The 19,963-nt window shown below is 41.1% G+C and overlaps 1 protein-coding gene across 1 annotated transcript; it reads left to right on the forward strand.

Moving 5' to 3' along the window:
* The first annotated feature begins 9,642 nt into the window (after nt 1–9,642).
* Nucleotides 9,643–18,612, forward strand: NPY4R (neuropeptide Y receptor Y4). The gene is made up of 2 exons (NM_001031555.2): nt 9,643–9,789; nt 13,988–18,612. The coding sequence occupies exon 2, from the start codon at nt 14,101–14,103 to the stop codon at nt 15,232–15,234; it is 1,134 nt and encodes a 377-aa protein (NP_001026726.1). The 5' UTR covers nt 9,643–9,789; nt 13,988–14,100; the 3' UTR covers nt 15,235–18,612.
* The last annotated feature ends 1,351 nt before the right edge of the window (nt 18,613–19,963 follow it).

Consider the following 19,963-nt stretch of genomic DNA (forward strand, 5'->3'; position numbering starts at 1 on the left):
TCCTTCCCAGCACTAATTTTTGAGAGATGCCAGTCAGGAAACAATTCTGTGGACTATCTGGGAAATACAGTGCACTGACATATTGCAATTTAACTGCATTATTTTATTAGTCAGACACATTTGCAAAGCCATGGATAGAAGTAGGGTCCATAGACACAACCAGCATCCCATCTGCAAGAGGAATAAGAGAAGATTTAAAGCAGGGCTTGATCACTAGAGCTGCAACCAGAGTCCTAAGACTTAGTGACATCAGGTAGCTCTGGGGAGCTTGAAAAAGGGTCAATGCACAATGGCTCAAAGGAGCCACTACCAAAGCAGAGATGCCCCAAGCACAGTACAGCCAACAGTACAAGACAAAACCACTCTGGACTCAGACTCAAGGTTTGTGGAAGGATCACTTCCTGAGAGGGCAACTGGAACCTTGGAAGAGGGAAGAGTTTAAGTCTCTGTCCACAAAGGTCTGTAGGTCTCAAGCCCAGTAGTGAAGGAAGGAACAAAGTAAGTTTTTCCTCTCTTCAGGGAAGTGGTCACACTGCATTTGTGTTATGTCATCTTGTTGAAGAGTTTAAAGAGTCAGGATTTCTGCAGGAGCAGCAGTTAGAAAACTCAATTTTTGCTTCAAAGAATATTTTTGCTTAAAAAATGAACAGTCATCCAGCAGACCGTGTCTAACCACAGACTCCTGAAGACAGGTTAGGTTTTCAATGCAGGCAAGTTTCACTTGAGTTACAGGAGTGGAGACCTGGCCTGCAGTCAGAGCCTCAGTGACCCAGGGGTGACATCAAGGCACCCTTCTGCTCTGAGGTGGGGAGAGCAGCCCAGCTTGGCCCCAGGCATACTCAAAAATCCTCCTAATTGGCAAAAGCATCTCCAGGCAGAACTGCCTCCCTGGTTTGGCAGTCACTGCTTTTGTCAAACCAGTGCATTATTTAACCAGTTTAGTTTGGCAGCTTCACTGACAAACAGCAAGATAAACAGGGAAAGGCAGGGCTGGATGTTCCTCTCATCGCTTCACAGACCTCAAGCTAAGGACACCCATATATTAACTGCTGCCATATCCCACAGCTAGTGAAAGACTTACAGGCTGTCTGGAGCCAGGCTGTGAACTCCACTGGCACCACACATCTCAAGGGATAAGGCACAGAGGCAAGCAGCAAATTGCGACAGAAAGGCAGCACTCCATGTCTCAGGAGGCACACAGCCTCCTCAGCTCTTACAGCCATCCACTCGGCAAGACTGACTTATCCTTCTCTTAACAGTGGGACCCCAAAAAACACACCCTACAGGGAAGTGTTCATTCACACCCACACAACATAGAACTCTCTTCTCCTTCACTACCTACTTGACCTGGAAAACCTTACTGACTCCAGAGGAGACTCCTGAGCAGGTCAGCAAGAATGGACAGAGAGACTGGCTCAGCCTCTGCTCACTTATAGACCCCATATGTAACTCAAAATCACAAGCTTTCAAAAGCACTTGGTTTCTTCATTCCATGTTTGCAATCTAAGTGACCTTAAAATGCCTTTTTTTTTTTTTTTTAATACTTTAAAAACAAAAAAAGAAATCACACAGAGCATGATTTAGCACACACCTAAAGTTAAGGAAACTGCACCACCAGGCAGCAATGGCTTCAACTACAGTGAGCTTGGCTACCTGAGAAACAGCAGTGGTTTGGAAAAATATATTAATATTTATTAATATATTTTTATATTAATATAATTATTAATTTAGATATATATTTATTTTCATGAAAAAAATACAATAAGCTTTTTATTTCAGGAGAATTTAGCATGCATCTTGCCCTTCAAGAACGATAACATTTCTTCGAAACTATACCATTGATACAGATACTGCATACTTCAACAAGCACTCATCAAGGAATGACAATTAGGAGTGACAGAAAGGTCAGGCCAGAAATTTGAAGGCAATCACGCATTTAAAGATTTAATAGCGTAAGAGAAATAGAATTTTCACTTTATATTCTCTTAAAGATGACACAGTCAACTTGAAGAAATCATTCCCTTCACACAGGAGTTCATTCATTTAAGGATTAGCACAGAAGTTTTTCCTTAAGGTAGTTCATCAGACACAACAGCTGTTTCCTAAAGCAGAACCACACACAGAGCATGATCTACCAAAAGTCATAAGATTAGCACAGAACTACAAGATTAAAAGCAAATTACAATAAAAGCTCTCAAGCTTCTCTCTAAAAAGAGCAACAAAAAACAAAACCAAACCAAAGACACTTACACAAATCAACTCCTCTGTCACAGCAGGCAGCAACCACTTCCTCTGCAGTCACCTCCTTTGTTCCAGACCCCTCCAGAGACAGGGCTTGCTCTGCCACTGCACCTCTTATTCAAGAACCCCCCCTCCAGGGCAGCTTGGCTTCCTCCAACTATTTGTCAATCAGTGGAAGCTAATGAGTAATCAAGGTGCTTAATCAAGCACAGGCTTGCCGAAAAAGCTTCACAGGCAGAATTAATGCAACTCATTATGCTGGGAATCCTCTGGCAACTTTCAGAGCTTGTCATGCCTGTGCCCCAGTTCAGCAAAGCAGTGGATTCCAGCATGGCCATAGATGGTCTGGGGTCTGTGAGAGTTTTCCTGGATGGTTGTGAAATGCAGCCTCACACAGTGTGTACTGCAATAATGCACTTGCAAAAACCCCCAATACCTGTGGTAAGATATCCTGATGATCCCCAAAATCAACGCTGCAAGATCCCAACTGCCTTGGAGGCAGGGTATGTATGAGGCAAAAGAAAGCTGGAATTTTGCTTGCTTTTCCTTTCCTAATCCCTAACGTCACTACTATTGCTGTCAGGAAGATATGAGCTACAAAAGCACCCTGACTGTTGGCTTCACTTCTGAACCGAGACCATACTCATGCAGCTCATCTCGCTTTTGTTGACAAAAAGGTGCTGTCTGTTCATGGTGATCTGTGCGTGTCTTGTGGGCTGGGGTTTGCATCAGCAACCGAGGAATACAAAACTCTTTGGCTAGTCCCTACAGGTCATTAAATGTGGACAAAATAACATGTCACATATAAATTGAAATTATAATAAATCAGTTTGAGAACTGTGGAGTCTCTACACTGCTGCACTGTAGGAATGACCTGTTCCAGACTGGGGGTGATGTCCCAGCAGCAGGTCAGGTGAACAATAGCACACCGCTGTCTTGCTGCTCACATGCCCTTTCCCTACTGCTCCTTGATGGCCTGCCAGGGCTGGAGGTGCAGCTTCTGGGGGGTCACAGGCTTTCTCCAACACTGGCACTGGTGAGGAATAACTAATGTATCTGCTGGAGTTTCTTCAGATTTACACTGGCATCGTGAAGGTCAAGATATACATCAGTGCACAAAACAAGCTTCTGCAAGGCTTTCTGAGGTGACACCTTCTGATCGATGGTAGGAAAGGTTAGAGTGTCCACTGGCTCCCAGGCTGCTCATGGTGACATCACCTCCTTTTGCAGTGACCATTGTTTCCACACCGTGTATAAATACACAGCTGCCCCTCACTATGAGATGTGAACAGCCCGTGCAAGTATGGTAAGTCAGCAGTTTATATGTTGTATGCATGTGTAAGTACATGGAAAATGTTTTTCAGTCTGAGCTTATTTACAATAATAGGACTTGTCCTTAATTCTATGCAAGTGTGTCAGTTCACTAGACCACTGAAAAAACACTTGTTTTAAAGTAAACTTCCTTCTTCTTTTCTAGAAATTCTTGCTGGTCTTCTTCTTGATCCTCTTCTCTAGGACCCTGTGCGATGCCCGCTGCTACTTTAGAACATCCAGCAAGTACGGTAAGAATGGCAAATACTGGACATCCCTGAAGTAGAGTTTCAAAGTCTAAATTTGTTAGAAATGCTGGGATAGTATAATGCATTCTGTGTTGAACATTGATCCAATCAGCGGGATGCTGGGCTGTCAACCCACCTGAAGACGTCTCCAGGCAGATAGACAGACACTATTCCATGACATAGGCGCACCCTCAGGGTTAAGGTATAGCTGAAGCCATTGCCCACATGGCTGAACACATGCTCTGTCAAGAAGCATTGACTAACCTGATTAGGGTACCTAACACTAAAATCAAAGCTAAAGCTGCAAGACTGGTGTTGTTGAAGCTTCATAAAAGTTGAGGGAGAAGAAGGGAGTGAGAAATTACAGCCTAGATTTGTTTGCTGAGTATAGGAAAGGGCAGAAATATCCTACCACAGGCATCAGCTAAAGTATTTCTGTAGACCTATCCCATGAGTAGAGGAGTATTTCTCTAGCATGCGGTTGCATGACACTTTAGCATGATACTTTGTACTCTTCTGTGCACTTCAGGAACAAAGACTTGGTATCTCCTCTGCAAAGCACTGGTTCAGGTTCTCTCCTGATGTGACTCAATGTAAATCAGAGTTTTGGTTGCCAGCCCATGAACATAAGACTGTGATTTATGTTTATTAATACATGGCCATATTGATTTACTAACTATTGTTTCCTGTTGCGTGCATGTAGGGTGCATTTCAAACAGAAACCTCTACGTTTTTGGTGCAGTGTGGAAGACTGAAGATTGTTACCAATGCAAGTGTAAGATGAATGCAATGGTTTGCTGCAGCTTGTAAGTTCTCCCAAATTATTGCTTGCTTATTAAGGAACTGGTTGAAATGCTCAGACTTTAAGAGCCTTGGTGAAAGCCTGAGCTAGAATATCATATTCATTTGAGCAAAATTCCTCTTCCTATATCCCAGTTAGCTCTAATCATGACCAGATAGAATAATCTGATAACCACATAGACTTATTTGGGAAGAAACAAAGTGAAACACAGCTAAGGTCTTACATAGGACACAGCTCTTCCTCATCACAGAATGGCTTAGGTTGGAAGGGATCTTAAAGATCATCAAGCTCCAGCCCCTTCTGGTGACAGCTCCTCATTGTTGATATTAATGGAGTCTGTGAGCCAAAACAATCCGTAATGTAGCTTGCTGCAGTATGGCTGTATCTCAGTAAGCATCCTTATCTCTGTCCTGTCTTGGTTCCTGATTTGTCTCCTTGCCTTTCTCAATGACAGGGTTTCAATCCCCAAGAACTATGACAGAGTGAACTGTGTTGGTCTCTTCCACAAGAAAAGCTGCTCCATCCGAGTTGTGAAGAAGACTGATCCTGACATAAGCTGCAAAGTCTACAATGGGGTTGGTTAAGGCTGTTTGATATGTTTGTCCTCTTTCTTCTGCACATCCCCTGGAAGTTAGATATATTCTTCATCTCTTACATAGAGAAAATTAGCAAAGCAGCGTGGTTTCATGTGGAATGGGTTCACCTCATGTCTTTCAAAGCTGTAGTTGTGCCATTTGTCTTATTTACGACACTAGATGGTTTGTCTTATTATATACACATTTGTAACAAAGCTTTACCACATATAACTTTGTGCCTTTTTTTCTGTTGGGATCCAGAGTTAAATAAATTTTCACACATATCAAATGATTTATTTTTCTTCCAAGCGATCACTGAATAGTCTTGTTGAAAACAGAAGAATTCATGGTGTCTGTAAAAATATGGTAGTGAAGCTAAATATTGATTTTGAAATAATCTAGCAATTAGAGTAATAGTTATTACACAAAGCTGCCAGACGAACAGATTCATTATGCTGTTACACTCATTGACATTTCTCCCAAGGACACGTGGACTAGGAGAACAGGATGGAACAAAACAGAAAAAAACCCTTTGAATGCTTCTCCCACCTTAGTGCCTTCTGTAGATCAATCCATTAGTGCAGATGTACAAGGGAAAATGTTTTTCAGGAGATAACCGGTATCTTACAAAAACAGCCAGCTCATGCCTTAGAATCCAACCTATTGCAAAGAAATGCCATATAAATATCTCTGTAGCTTTCCATACTGGGGTAGAATTTCCTGCAATACTCTTGTTTGGATCAAAGTCCAGTGACAAACAACCCCGTGAAAGCTGTTTGTATAGAAAACCTAACTATAAATCATGTTTAGAGAGTAGGCTTCAGGCAGGAGTCTGTGCCTGGTACAAAGTTCATGAGAGTGGTTTATATGAAAAATATCCTCTAAAACATGTTTAGACAACATAAATAGCAATTATAAGAGTGCCGTACAGCACAAAAAGCCCATATAAATCATTTAGTGAGTTCAGTTTATTTAACAGTAACACATAGATGTTTTCTTCATGTTCTTTTTTCTACCTTGTTGAAGTATATTACAAGGGCATATTTCAGCTGATGGAAACCCAATATCTTCATATCTCTTGAGAAAAAACACAGTCACACAACCTATTTTCAAGGGCAGTGATGAGAGTGTGTGAGTAGGATAGCTGCACATACTAAGGAACACTGCTTACTAAATTTTAGAAGAAAATTCATTCATGGTTCCTGGTACTTCCAGAAAGTCATTAGGGTGATTTGAGAATGTAAGTGAAATGAGAAATGCAATTGTAGCTCCTTAAATCTGTGGCCTTCAGGATTAGCTAAACTTGCTTGGTAGTAATTCCTTCAGACAATACCTCCCAGCCCCTTCTTGGGAGGCTTAGCATACGCATGGACTATGTGCTGCTCCCTGGTACCTTTCCTCCACAATATATTTGTCATTAAGTACCTCATACTGTTTAAGAGTGCCAAAAAGATCAGGATTCCCAATGCTGAACCACAATTTGATTTGCTGAATGTGTTGTAGATGAACTGGCCTCTGAAATACCAGGCTCAGAGGAGAAAAAGAGAGACAGTGCTTCAGGGCTCCATCAGTGAGGACTAATGTGTCTGGAAGGGACCCTCAGAGCATCTGAGGTGCAATCATAGTCCCAGTGCTGTGACATCCCCCTCACTCCCAGGAAAGTGCTAACTGTACCCAGTGAATGTTTCTTGGTAGGGGCCTTGATATTACCATAACCTCTTTCAGAAAGGACGCCTCTAACCATCACAAAGAGTGCTGTTTCCTATGCAACCCCCTAGAAACATGTTGCCTCTATTGTCCAACTTCTACATAAAAGTACAGCAGAGGAAAGAGGCCAGATCTCAAGTGCCTTCCTGTATCAGGGTCACATGCTGTGGGCAACAACAGGAGCATATGTACTTATCACTGAGGTAGGAGGACAGGCTCACACCATTCCAGCTACAGTTTTACTCCTTTCCCTATCAACAGCAAACAAGGGCTGGTCCATTGGTTGCTAGTCTATGTAAACCTATTGACATGAACAGGAACAGCCAGCCAGCCTTAACAGAGGACTTACAATAGCTGAGACTACCAAACTCCAGGCTGCTTCCCAGCAGCAAGTGTTTTGCATATGAAGGAATTTCCACCCTTGGAACCCTCATAGAAATCCTTCTTGTACGTTTTCCAAAAGTCTGAGCAGATCAGGATCCCCACAGACTCTCTGCAAGTAACGATTCAGAAGTCACTGTTGAACAGTGTAATTAAACATGTCCACATTCAAAGCAGCCAGCTCAGCTACCAGCATCCCTTTCAGCAAGGCGCTGAACCAAGGCAACATAACTCACTTGGATGAGGAAAGAGGCATCTGTATCTTTGTCTTGCTGCAGCTGCTCTCGCCCTGTGCTGCTCCAGCGTTCTCCTGCTGTGCTGTAGTTGGGACAGCTGGGCTTGGCAGCATCACCATGTCCTGCTTCAGCAGCTGCTGCATGTTTCCGGGTTCAGACGCCAGTGCTGCTCCCACATCAGCTTGTTAACAGTGAGCATCTGGGCACGGTGTGGAAAAACTACATGAAACAGGAATCTAACAGCCCCATCCACCTCACCCAATATAGCCAGAACCTTGATGCAGCAATTCATTCAAAAATCTGTCAAGAAGAAAGACCTCGATACTGTAGCCAAATAGTCATGGTCAGGTCACTTCCTGCTCCTCAGGCTGCAGAAGCCTGAGCAGTCCTTAAGGAACAGTGCTGCAGCTTTTCTCTATTGACCATAAGAGGAAAGCAGATTGTAATTTGCTGGATGTAGGCTATTCCCAAAAGTATGGGCTGAGAGGATAAACGTGACACAACATAACTTTAACTGTTTGGGAGATGTGGAGATACAGCTGGCTGAGCACTGTTGCAAGCTGAGGGAGACAGGAGGAACATAACCCATAAATCAAAACATTCCCCAGGAAAAGCGCTGTCTGCTTCCTAGCAGCTTCCCTCCCCTTCTTTGATGCTTGGAAGAGCAGAACTAATAAACATATGATAAACAAATTAAGGAAGAAACAGAAGTGAGCAGGCCAGATAAATCATTCCAGCTTCTCTGGCTCCAGTAGGGTGTTAAGCCTCTGCTGCCCAAGGAACTGGAAAGAAGATTTGGGTCTGACTGGGTGCTGCCTGCCCAGCTGTCTGCACACCACCTTTCCCCACACATGGAGATGCTGGTGGCAAAAAGGGAGATGCTGCTACAAACCAGCTGGTAAATAAAGCTCCTGAAAAGGAGGCTGGGAAAAATACTTAATAAGAAACAAAGCAGACATGCACTGAAGAAGGGAGCAGCACGTTAGGACCGCTCTCCAGCTTAAAGCATTCAGCACACATTTCAGTTTTAAAGCCTCTCTGCATCACAAAGCACAAGAAATGCCAATACAAGCTAGAAATACTTTACATATTTCTACTTCTGCTTTATTTCTTTAGTGATGAAAGATTTCAGGCAAGCACTTAAAGTAGTTGGACACATCTCCTCTAATAGCTGGTACCAGAAAAAAAAATGAAAGAAAGAATATAGTACAAATAAATGACGATTTTCATGGTTAGTTTAGTTGATAAGAGCTTGTCATTATTTTTGATATTGACATGTTTGATTTCTGTTGGCATACTACATGCCTACAAATGTAACTACGTATTTGCTACAGCTACTTATCACACCTTGAGAAAGGCACCAGGAGAGCAGCAGCCACAGGACCAGGCAAGTAGCTGTCTTCAGCTTAAAGTACATTTTAAGTAAAGTTGAAAATTAGATTACCCTGCTATAGCCCTTGGAAATAGAATATTGTCTTAACGTTTTCTCAATGCAGGAGAAAAATTTGCAGCTCTGATTTCTGTCTTGGATTTTCACAAGAAAGAAACAAGCTAATAAACAAACAATCCAAGGAAAGCTGGTAGTAGTGCAATCTCCTCTCTATTTCCAAATCTTGCAGTGCTCTTACACTTCTGGGTTGTTTGCCTGAGTTACAGTGCACCTCTCCTCTTTCACAAGCTGGGTGTTTAGAGGTTGAAGCCTGCATTCTCCTAAAATAAAACTCCAATTCTAGTCTATGGTGAACTGCAAATAAAAATGAGAAAACCAATACTGACAATGTAAAAAAAAAAAAAAAAAAAAAAAAAAGGAAAAAAAAGGAAAAAAAAAGTGAAGTCCTCTTCAAAGCCTGCAGAAATCTTTCCTCAGGAAGGAGAAGAGAATGGGGCTCTGTTCAGGTACTTCACCCCTCTGCTTTAGAAATTCCACGTTAAGAGTGTAGCATGAGTGGGCGTTGTGCTTCAATCACTTCATAGCTCATTCCTGAAGCTGCTCTCCACCTCCTCTATCTGTAGAATTTCTGCACTTATGGAACAGCAGGGGGAGCCAGAAGTTCAAAGTCAGAGCATGGCAATGAAGCGGGATTCATTGGCTAAACTGAAGGGGAGAAAGGAGGGAGGGGGGTAAAAGGGAGAGAGCTGCCACCCAAATTACCTACAGAAGCAGCGAGCAGAGCGTCTCTTCTGGATTGCTGAAACACAGAAGGTCTTACTTTGCTGCTGTAACAGCTCTCCCTTCCTCCAAGACAGAAACGTGCAGCAACAGGGGTCGTTTCCTCCATCAGTGAGAGGTAAGAATTTTCTGAAGTATTTATTTCAGATTTATTAGATCTCAGATCTCTTTAAAAAAGGTATCAGTTTTGATTGTCAACGTTTGTTCAGCTTCAGTTGCTGACAGATGATGATATCATTATTAATTACTTTATGCTCCGATCTCCCTCTGCTTTGGATGATGTTTCCTGGTCAGAAACCAGGCAGCTCAGTGAGGATTTACCTGAAACTTTAACCCAGGACATGAAGCAAGAACTGTATATCTGAAATGTATAGGGCTGAGTTGCTGAGTAGTTACTACATTCGTACAATTCAAACAAACAAACACACAAGTTTTAGAAGAACATGAAAATATGGATTAAAGACAGTTCTGACATGACTTTTCATTCATTTAACTATTATGGTAACAGGACATAATGAAACACATTCAATTAGCATTTACATTTTAAAATTAGGACACTGGAGCTGATGGGGATGTAGAGTTTAAATTCAAGATAAGCCATGGGCTTAAAGGCTTTTCCCATGTTGGATTCCTGAAAGCAAAGAATTCTTACGCAGTTCTTCAGTTCCACAAAACTGCTGTGGATTTCTTGGTGGTTTTAAAACCTTACAGAAACTAGGATGGAAAGTGAAGTGAACCTGATCCAAAGTCCACAAGGATCAATGAGCTCTGAATCCAGTCACAAGGCAAGGAAAAACAGTAATAAATACTTTGCTCTGTTTGTATACTTCTAAAGCTCTTTCCCTAACTCTGTTGCCAGAGAGAGCCTTGTCTCCTCCCCTAGACCTGAACAGCACCAAGCACTATTCTCAACTAGATTTTAATACTGCCACAATAAACATTAGCACAGTTATTAATAGTAATAATTTAGCAAGAAGGTTTACAAAAGCAAGGGAGGCCATAGTAAATACTTAACTTTATCATTCAGCGTATATTAAGGCTGCACAAACAATTGATTTGTCAGTGCTGGACTGATATGGATTTGAGCTCTCAGAGGATGGGTGCACCAAACCATCACTTTCCACTAAGCAGTGACAGTTTTTGACAGATGCACCCAGCTTTGCTCACTTCTGTGGGTACTTAAACCATCTCTCAGTGGTTTGTAAAGACCAAAAAAGACTTGTAACATATTAATTCGCATGTCTAGTACCCCAGATTTTAGAAATACTTAACATTAGCTCCTTCAGTGACCCAAGGTAGCCCCTTCCAATACTTTTGGAATAGAATTTAACAAAGAGGAAGAGCATAAAAAATGTTCACCATTAAATCTCACTGTATCAAATCCCTTACGGATTTTGCACGGCTGTGGGATTTCTGTGCATACTCAGTGATACATTTCAGAGTTCTCTTAAATGTTTCCAATACTTATTTGTTTCTGATTTATAAGAGACAGCCCATAGCTGCTTTACTCCAGATAATTGTCATAGCTCTAAATCAGTAATGCAACCATTTGGCCGTAAGATCTGCTTCTCTCATGAAGACTTATGGACTGGAAGCAGCAAACAGGGCTTGAGCTACCAATTAAGTTCTGAGCCAGACAAGTAATTGTGTCTGAGTACCAAATGATGAAGCCAAGAACTGCAAACGTTTTTTCCCCTTCTACTTATGTCTAATGTAGAAAGGAAATCACACTGACCATCCTAGCTATACAGAGACTGACTCGAATGCAGAGAAGAGCTCATGCTGGTCAGCTTTGCAAGAACAATCTGTTGTTTCCTAGGTAGCTCAAAGAGCACAATGTCACCAGAATTCCCTTTCCCTCAAATAATTTTTCTGGCACATATAGGATATGGCAGTCAAGCTCTTTTTTTCATTGGGATATCCTGAGTGACTTTTCTTAGTTTAGAAGACTGTGTTGTTCAGCAAAGCAAATCCTTCAGACCTCAGCTGCTCTATTTCCTTGCTTCCAAAAGAATGATGAATGTCTGTAAAGGAAACAAATGAAGAATTTAACAATGATTAAATCTGAAAGTTCCTTATTGTATTCTTCTGTATCCAGTAAAGTTGCTGCAGACTTTGGTGTTGCCCACTTTTTAGAGAGATCATCATGCATTGCACCAACCAAAGAAGACCTTGCTTTTGGAGCACGTTGACTTTCATAGCTGATCTCTTACCTGAAGTTCATTGATGATTCTGAACTGGTATATTCTTTCCTCTTTAAAAACAGAGGAACAACAATTCAACTCTTTCTCCCAACTTCCTCCCCACGCTGATTTAGGAAGCTCATTGCTCCTACAAGCCAAGCAACTATTGCTTTACTTTCTGAAGACAAAAGCTGTTGCCTTTGCCCACAGTCACAGTTCTCTCCCCCCCCCCCCCCCCCCCCCCGCCTTGTATTTTACTAGGTAATCAACATGCTTTTAATACAGTGAGGTGAGCCAGCACTCTTTTCCACCTGCACCGATGATTCAGTTTGTTAGTCAACATTTAATTAAACTGCCTAAACAGAGTGAGCCCATATAGACTATTATTGGTTCATAACTTAGACCAAACTAAGTAGCATTAAACACCTTGAGATGACAGGTCTTGGCAGTGACTGACCCTAAGAATCTGTCATCTAGGGGTACTGTAAAAGGATACATAGATATTAGGTCACCGCAATACTCACTGTTCTACTTTTCTAGAAATATTTTTTACATGCTAGTCACTGGAGTAAGAGATACAGAGAGCTATGCACACAGGTGATCTAGCCTCTGACTTTCCAAAGGGATCAGGTCCAACAAGCAGTTTCTCATCTACTTAGTACGCCAAAGCTTCCCTTGAGTCACTCACATCTCACATCTCACATCCCTGCCCCATCCCCTAGCCTGTGATACGAGGGTGATAATTTATTATGAACCTGTGGGCATCACCACGAGAACGCATGACTGGGAAGTGCTTGCCAGTCATCTTGTGAGAAACACTACAGAATGCAATGCATTGAAAGGGGGAATGCCTAACCCAACAAAATGCAGAGCCTTCAGAGGCATGGCAGTGCTGTCTGCAACAAACACACAGACATACTCTCCCTTTGGTGTTCCTCTTGGGAGCATGCCCCTTAAATCTGTGGAATCTGGCTTCCACTTCTACCTTGATGGTGAATTTGCTCAGCAGTTACTACTACTCCAACAGTGATAGTCTCATCGTACCACTTTATTTATGCATTATTATCTTGACCACTTGTTTTTCTGAAGCTCTGAGAAATTTATCACAACCTCACAGATTTGAGTAGCATTTGATTGCCGAGGAAGGGCTTGCGTATTCATAAATGGTGTAAATCCCTGTGCATTTATTTACTTCTCACATCAGAAGTCTTCATACAGCCTGTAACTGCTAGTCACATAGAATTAAGAAGGGTTGTCAAAAACAGCTACTCAGAAAGCCAAGATTGAGAGGCTGAAATACATTCCTGATAAGCCCTGTGATGGCCATGCTGGCCACCCAAAGGGAGACATCAGTACCTCATGGGCAATGGGGTTCATCCAGAAAGGGGAAGCAGGAAACTTGGACTGCAGTTCCCATGACCTATCGCAGCTGTGTAGAAATGGAAAAACGTTGAAGTGATTTTGAATTATTTCAGATGCTTTCAAAATTGTCCCATGTTATCCCTCCCGAGGATACAATCCTGAATTTTTGCATAGTGATAATGTCTCAAGCAAATGCATATTCTGGCTGCAACTACAGTTACAGATAACAGATTAACTCATGTTAAAATATTTTGGTGTGACCTTCATGTATTAATATACTATAATGTTTGCATTGATGTTTTACTTGAGGGAAGGAAAACACCCCCAGTAAAGTGCCTTTCACACAGCTGGGGATCAGAGTCTTGCAAATGCCCTACCCACAGCAGGGATTCAGAACTTGATGATCTTTAAGGACCCTTCCAACGTAATCCATGTTATGATTCTACGAAATACAAGATCATACATGATTTTTACCCAGCATGTGTTTTAATCCAACTTTCTACTGCATTAGTGGCATTCAAGGTACTGTGCAAGATATTAAATCCTGGGGATAACTTCACAAGTAGCAAAGTCATATTTCAATAGATTTGCTAGACTGTAGTATGGAAATCTGTGCAAATCATCCCATTTCATGATGTGATTAGCCATATGTAAAGGAGCTGAAGATACACAGAATTACTGGTGCTTGCTTCTCTGTCTTACTTTCCCCCACTGCACTTTTGACTTATCTCTTGTAACATAACTAAGCAACCTTTTTCCTTTCCTTTGCAGACCTACCCAGACCTTCTGCAGTGAAATAGAGCAGATAACTTTTTAGACCAGCTCCAGAAGACCCAGATTGCATTTGGTTATCACCTTTTTGGATAAACAGTTTAGGGTCCAGGATGAATAAGACAAGGGCAGTTCATGATGCTTTTCCTTTCCTGAACAATAAGAACTTGAGCTCAAACCGAAGCTTCCCCTCACACCTTTCTAATCAGTGCAGGAATGTCACTGATCTTACTGTTTTTCTGGCTACTTCTTACAGTTTGGAGACTGTTCTAGGCATTGTGGGAAACATCTGCCTGATTGCTGTTATAGCCAGGCAGAAGGAAAAGACCAATGTCACCAACATCCTCATTTCCAACCTAATAATTTCAGACTTGTTTATGTGTCTTGTCTGCTTGCCTTTCACCGTTGTTTACACCATGATGGACTATTGGATATTTGGGGAGGTCATGTGCAAAATGACCTCTTTCACACAGTGCACATCTGTGACAGTGTCAATTCTTTCCCTTGTCCTTATTGCTCTAGAAAGACACCAGCTGATCATAAACCCAACTGGTTGGAGGCCAAGCATCTCCCAAGCCTATCTAGGAATTGGAGTTATCTGGACTTTAGCATGCCTCATGTCTCTGCCCTTTCTGACCACATCCATCTTGTCTAATGATCTGTATGAACAGCTTTCGCACATCATGAATTTTTCCTATGACAAGGCCATATGCATTGACTCATGGCCTTCTGAGCAACACAGGCTTATCTACACCACTACTCTACTGCTTCTGCAATACTGCATCCCACTGTTCTTCATTATACTTTGCTACCTGCGTATCTACTTACGCCTACAGAAGAGAAAGGACATGTTTGAGAAGAGTGAATACAGCAACCGAGCAGTTCAGTTAAGAAGGATAAATATTTTGTTAGCATCCATGGTTGCTGCTTTTGCTGTTTGCTGGTTACCACTGCATGTTTTCAACACCATCGTGGACTGGAATTACAAGATCATTTCACCTTGCCACCACAATCTGATCTTCTCATTGTGCCATTTGGTAGCCATGGCTTCTACCTGTGTCAACCCTGTCATCTATGGTTTCCTCAATAGCAACTTCAAAAAAGAAGTGAAGTCACTGATTCTGAGCTGCCAGCATAATTCAGTAACTGCATCAATAGAAGATTATGATCATTTACCTTTATCCACTATGCAGACTGAAGTCTCCAAGGGCTCACTGTCATTGAATTGCAGACATAATTCTATCTAGCCAGCAGAAAGTGCTTCAGAGGTTGCACTAACATCACACAGCAGTCATACCTACGGGTATAAAAGCAACTGGTGATGCCAAAGCTGGAATGCAAACAGGAGCCCACTGCTGCCTGATTTTCGGAAGAACAGGCAAAAGAAGTTAGTAAATGCACCCAGTAGCTCCTGGGGTGCACAAGGTGTTCGTATCTTTGAGGAGGTGCAGGCTGGTGTACAAACAGCTGCTCTGACAGCTCAATAGCTAAGCTGTGATGCACGCAGACTGACATTGGGTCTATAAGCTAAGTTCACAACTCCACCATGGCCGAGGTAGAACCCCATGCATTCAATTTCACCACTGCAGGCTGCCAAAGCTGCATTGCCGAAGGCTTCATTTTTCAGTATTAAGACTTTCTATGCACTGATGACACACCAGTGGAACAGAGACATGTAAATATATATGTTTTTGCGCTTTCCTAACTGACAGACTGTTAGTATTCAGCAGATCCAGTTTGCATCCAACAGCTGGAGGTCGGTCCAGAACTTCTCCCTCGTCATGTGCTTGGAAATTGCCATTGCCCACACAAGCTGGGGCAAAGAACAAGAAAGATGAAAGTTGCTTATGGAGGAGCAGCAGGAAATGAAAATGTTACTTTGTGGGTTAAGCTCTCGGAACATCCTGACATGATGCAGAACGCTATTTTCAAGCAAATGAAAAACAGTTGCAGATCTGCATGGAATGAATCTGGTTGAATGAATTCCTGCTGCTGGCAGTCATAAAGCTCTGCAATGTTGGAAGCACACACCATGATGAGAAAAGGTGACTGTGCTACTGGAGCTGTTCCATGCCTTGGTAGCAAGATTTCACTTTTGCTTCAGCAGCAAAATACTCAGTAGTTCCTTGGTGCTCTAATTGCATCTAATTCAGATAGCCTGAATAAATGTGAAAAGTTGTTTGAAGAAGCCTTGTCTTTTCAGAGTGCATACAGTCCCAAAGAAATAAATATACATACGCAGACCATTTCCTATTAACATAAAAGTGGATATCATACACCAGTTCCACTTGATAGCAGCAACAACAAATATGGAGCTGAATAAGAATATATAACTGGAATCCAGGTCATGTGGAAACACAGATCTTAAAGCCAAGCTACATGTAAATAAGTAGTGTAGTAAGGAGATATTTCTGAGTGACTGCTGAGGAAACAAAGAGGAAAAAAGAAGATAAAGAAAAAATTGAGAAGTTCATAGTAAAAAAAAAAAAGATACCATCGAGTTTATTTAAAATGAAGTAGGTTAATAAAAAAGAAATATGCAACTATATTCCGTCCTGTGTTTTTAAACTAACCTTAGCAGTAGACTGACTAGGTGACCAAATGAGGTCATTTCTAACTTGAATTATGTTATTACTTATCACAGGCCACTACACATTGTAGTTAATGGGTTTGCATAGAGTTGAAGCTTTCTAATGTACAGTTACGCAGAAATCTTCCCTTAACTTGATGTTCCCCAATTAGAAAGATGACCAACCTTAACAGGCAATGTGGATTTGGGACTGAGCATCTGAAGGCAAGAGCAAGCTCTTAAACTATAGGGGAAGAAGAGCCATCAAGGATGAATTCACAGCTGCAGATGGCAAAAATGGAAGTTAAATCTCATCCATGTGCTGGGGCACAGAAATTGGTGGCAAAGTTTCAGACTTGGACATTGAATTCTTGCATGTAGAGTCTTAAGGCAGAAGGTATTCTGACATAGCCACACTTCTTACTCTGGACAGAACATGTATATATCAATTGGAGAATTCATGTGATTTCCTTTTGCATCTTCCTCAATTACTAGGCAAGACATTTTTGTTTCTTTCATGTAACCTTCTGCTGCATCTTTTGTTTTAACTTATCTTGTTTTTTCTTGGTTCTTTGTATGCAATGTCATTTCTAGACTGGATATTGAGCCCATTAGAAGAAATGCAGAACAAGAGGACTCATTTGATCTTACCCTGAATTAGAAGTTTTCTGTTTTAGCTGAAAGCAGAGCTGATACAACTTTGCAATGCTGAACAGTAAAAATACATTAACTTCTAAACAACTTCACTCTTACCAGAACTGTGCTGTATTATTTGAGAGCTTGAATACCGATTAAATTTTGCAGTGTTTTTATATTTAGGGTTATTCATCTAACTAGTTGAGTAATTCTGCCTGTTTTACATGCTTGCTACAAGTTCAGCACCTAACTAAAGAATATACTGCTAAACATGAACATAGAATATTATGATTTATAATCTTATGTATAGAGTTTTTCAAGCATCACTCTCTTCAATGGAAACAGCTATCTTTAGAGTTTTTCCTTTCAGAAGTGTGTCTTTGCTGTAAGATCTAAATCAGAATGTTTTAGTAGAGAAGCATCAGTGGGGTCTGACTCTCCTTTGAACTGCGACTCACACTGCCATTTGTACCCATGCAAAGGAAGACGACCCAGTTTTACAATAATTCATACTGACATGAGTAGGAATGTGGCTCCCTCTAGTGAAGACAGGAAGTGTCAAGTCTGGAATCAAGTACGGTTTATCACTAATGGGCTTGGTGCCAGATAGATGCTAACTCCCACCAAACTCTGCTTGAAGGTACCCCAGGTAACAAAAGAAATTTCAGAATAAATCCTGAAAATGAATCCAAGTTTCAAAGGGCTGACTATCTGTGCCACATGTAAGTTCTATCTTTGATTATACACGGGGCATCATGCTCTCACAAATAGCCAGAACACAAATGGTATTTTATCACCACTCCTTCATTTTGCAGGGACATAAGGATGCACAGAATGTAGCTGTGCATAAAAGCAATAGAAAGTAGTGTGCTATTCACTGTTGTCAACAGCTCTAGCAACTGTTCCCTGTTCTCATTGAAGGCAAAAGCACAAGGCTGGGTGTAATTATGCCTGCATGGATGTTGAAAGACATTTCATTTGTTGCTTCATGCAACCATGGGGGAAATCTGTCTCTTTAGTCCCAGAAAAAGGTAACAGGATCAAAGAAAAAAAAGCTTACATATATTTTACTCATTTGTAAATGTGATCTTGGTTAGCTATTTAAGAAGGATCAACCAATTTTGTGTTCATTGTACTACAGCAATGCTTTTGAGTATATACTTTGAAAAGCCTTGCTACTGAGTTACAAGGGGAATACAGGGGAAACATGCTCAAGTAATATAAATCATCAGTTCATGCAATTTTAAGACTTTATCTAACATTTATTTTTTAAAAGAAGGCTTTTAATGATCCTGCACACGTGACGTGCTTTAAAAAGCTTGTAAGATTTTCAGAGCAGGAAAACAACTTGTTACTCTTATATAAGCAGCACATTTTGAGGAATTTAGTAATAACAAATAAAATTCTATGGCCTGTGTTATTTTGTCTCTGCTTTTATTAAATGGCATTATACTCATCACAGCATTAAGTACATAAGATTTAGTTCTCAAACAGCATTTATGAAGAGAAAACATAAGTTGCAACACATGACAAACGTCATTGATATATGAAGGATTAAAACCTTGATGCATTATTCCCAGGGACAGACAGTGGTATAGCACAACCAACTAAGGAGGAGAGGACAGGTATCAAAAAATCAGCATGGGACACCTGAATATTCTGATGCCAGGACACAGCTCACCTTTACAAACTTGGCAGATTTAAGGAGACTGGGTCTACGCAACATACTGTCCCAAACCATAGTCACAAACACAACCAGAAGCAACTAAGACTGCCAAGAGCCTACAGTAAGTTACGACATTACATCCTAAGGACCCATAAGAGCCTCTTACTTTGACCGGTGCATCTCCTTGCATTTCTACCTGACATTTCTTTCATAGGCATCTCTTCAGAATTTCTAATGGCCTGATTTTCAGAGGATATTGAACATTAAGGTCAGCATTGTTGCTCAGTACCATGGGTAACTCATGTTTATATTTCATGAACATCAGCATCCACATAGCTTTTATGACTTTCCCTCACTATCTCAGTTTGCTTAACAAAGCTATTTCTTTGAACTCAGGAAGTCATAAGCAGAACACAGCTGACATTTATACTTTTGTATAATACCTTTTCCTGCCAGACAATGTTAATTAGGCCTTAGTCTGAATTTCCAATCTTATCCAATTCTTATCTTCCCAATAACCACTCAATAAACTTGAAGCCCAGTAGCAGCACAGAGACTGTATGATAGAAACCCAGGACAAAACTGAATGCTGGTGGGTTGTTGGTTGTTTTTCAGAAATTAAAAAACTTTAAAAAAATATGTTTAGTCATGGTACACAGAAAATACAGCACTGCATAGTTGTTTCACTTTCAATCAACTGGCAAAATATGGTGGGTTATGCTAGACAAAGTGACGTCAACATAATAATAATAATACATTTTTACTGTAGAATAACACAGATGCAAGTACAGCTTAATTTTACTAGACTCAAGACATCCCTGGTAGTAGAAAAATAGCTTTTGTTAGTCACAAGCTATGGTAACGTGCAGAACATGAAACTTGTACTTTAACCCATAAACATATGAGTTTGTTTTGTCCCTAAGGCTCCAACTGAAAATCTCTACTCTTTGAATGCAATAATTGTAGCTCATGAATTATTGCGTCCTCTACCCAGACTGTAGGAATACCAAGTCTCCCTGTCAACAGCTAGTGGGCAAACACTGCTTCATCATTCATATGTATTGCCTTGATTCCATTTTATTCCAGCACGACTGCAAGCAGAATG

This window comes from Gallus gallus, chromosome 6, assembly GCF_016699485.2.
Source record: "Gallus gallus isolate bGalGal1 chromosome 6, bGalGal1.mat.broiler.GRCg7b, whole genome shotgun sequence".
Classification (NCBI taxonomy): Eukaryota; Metazoa; Chordata; class Aves; order Galliformes; family Phasianidae; genus Gallus; species Gallus gallus.

Coding starts and splice junctions, on each gene's coding strand:
- NPY4R (NM_001031555.2), top strand. CDS start 14,101: ATGAATAAGACAAGGGCAGTTCATGATGCTTTTCCTTTCCTGAACAAT.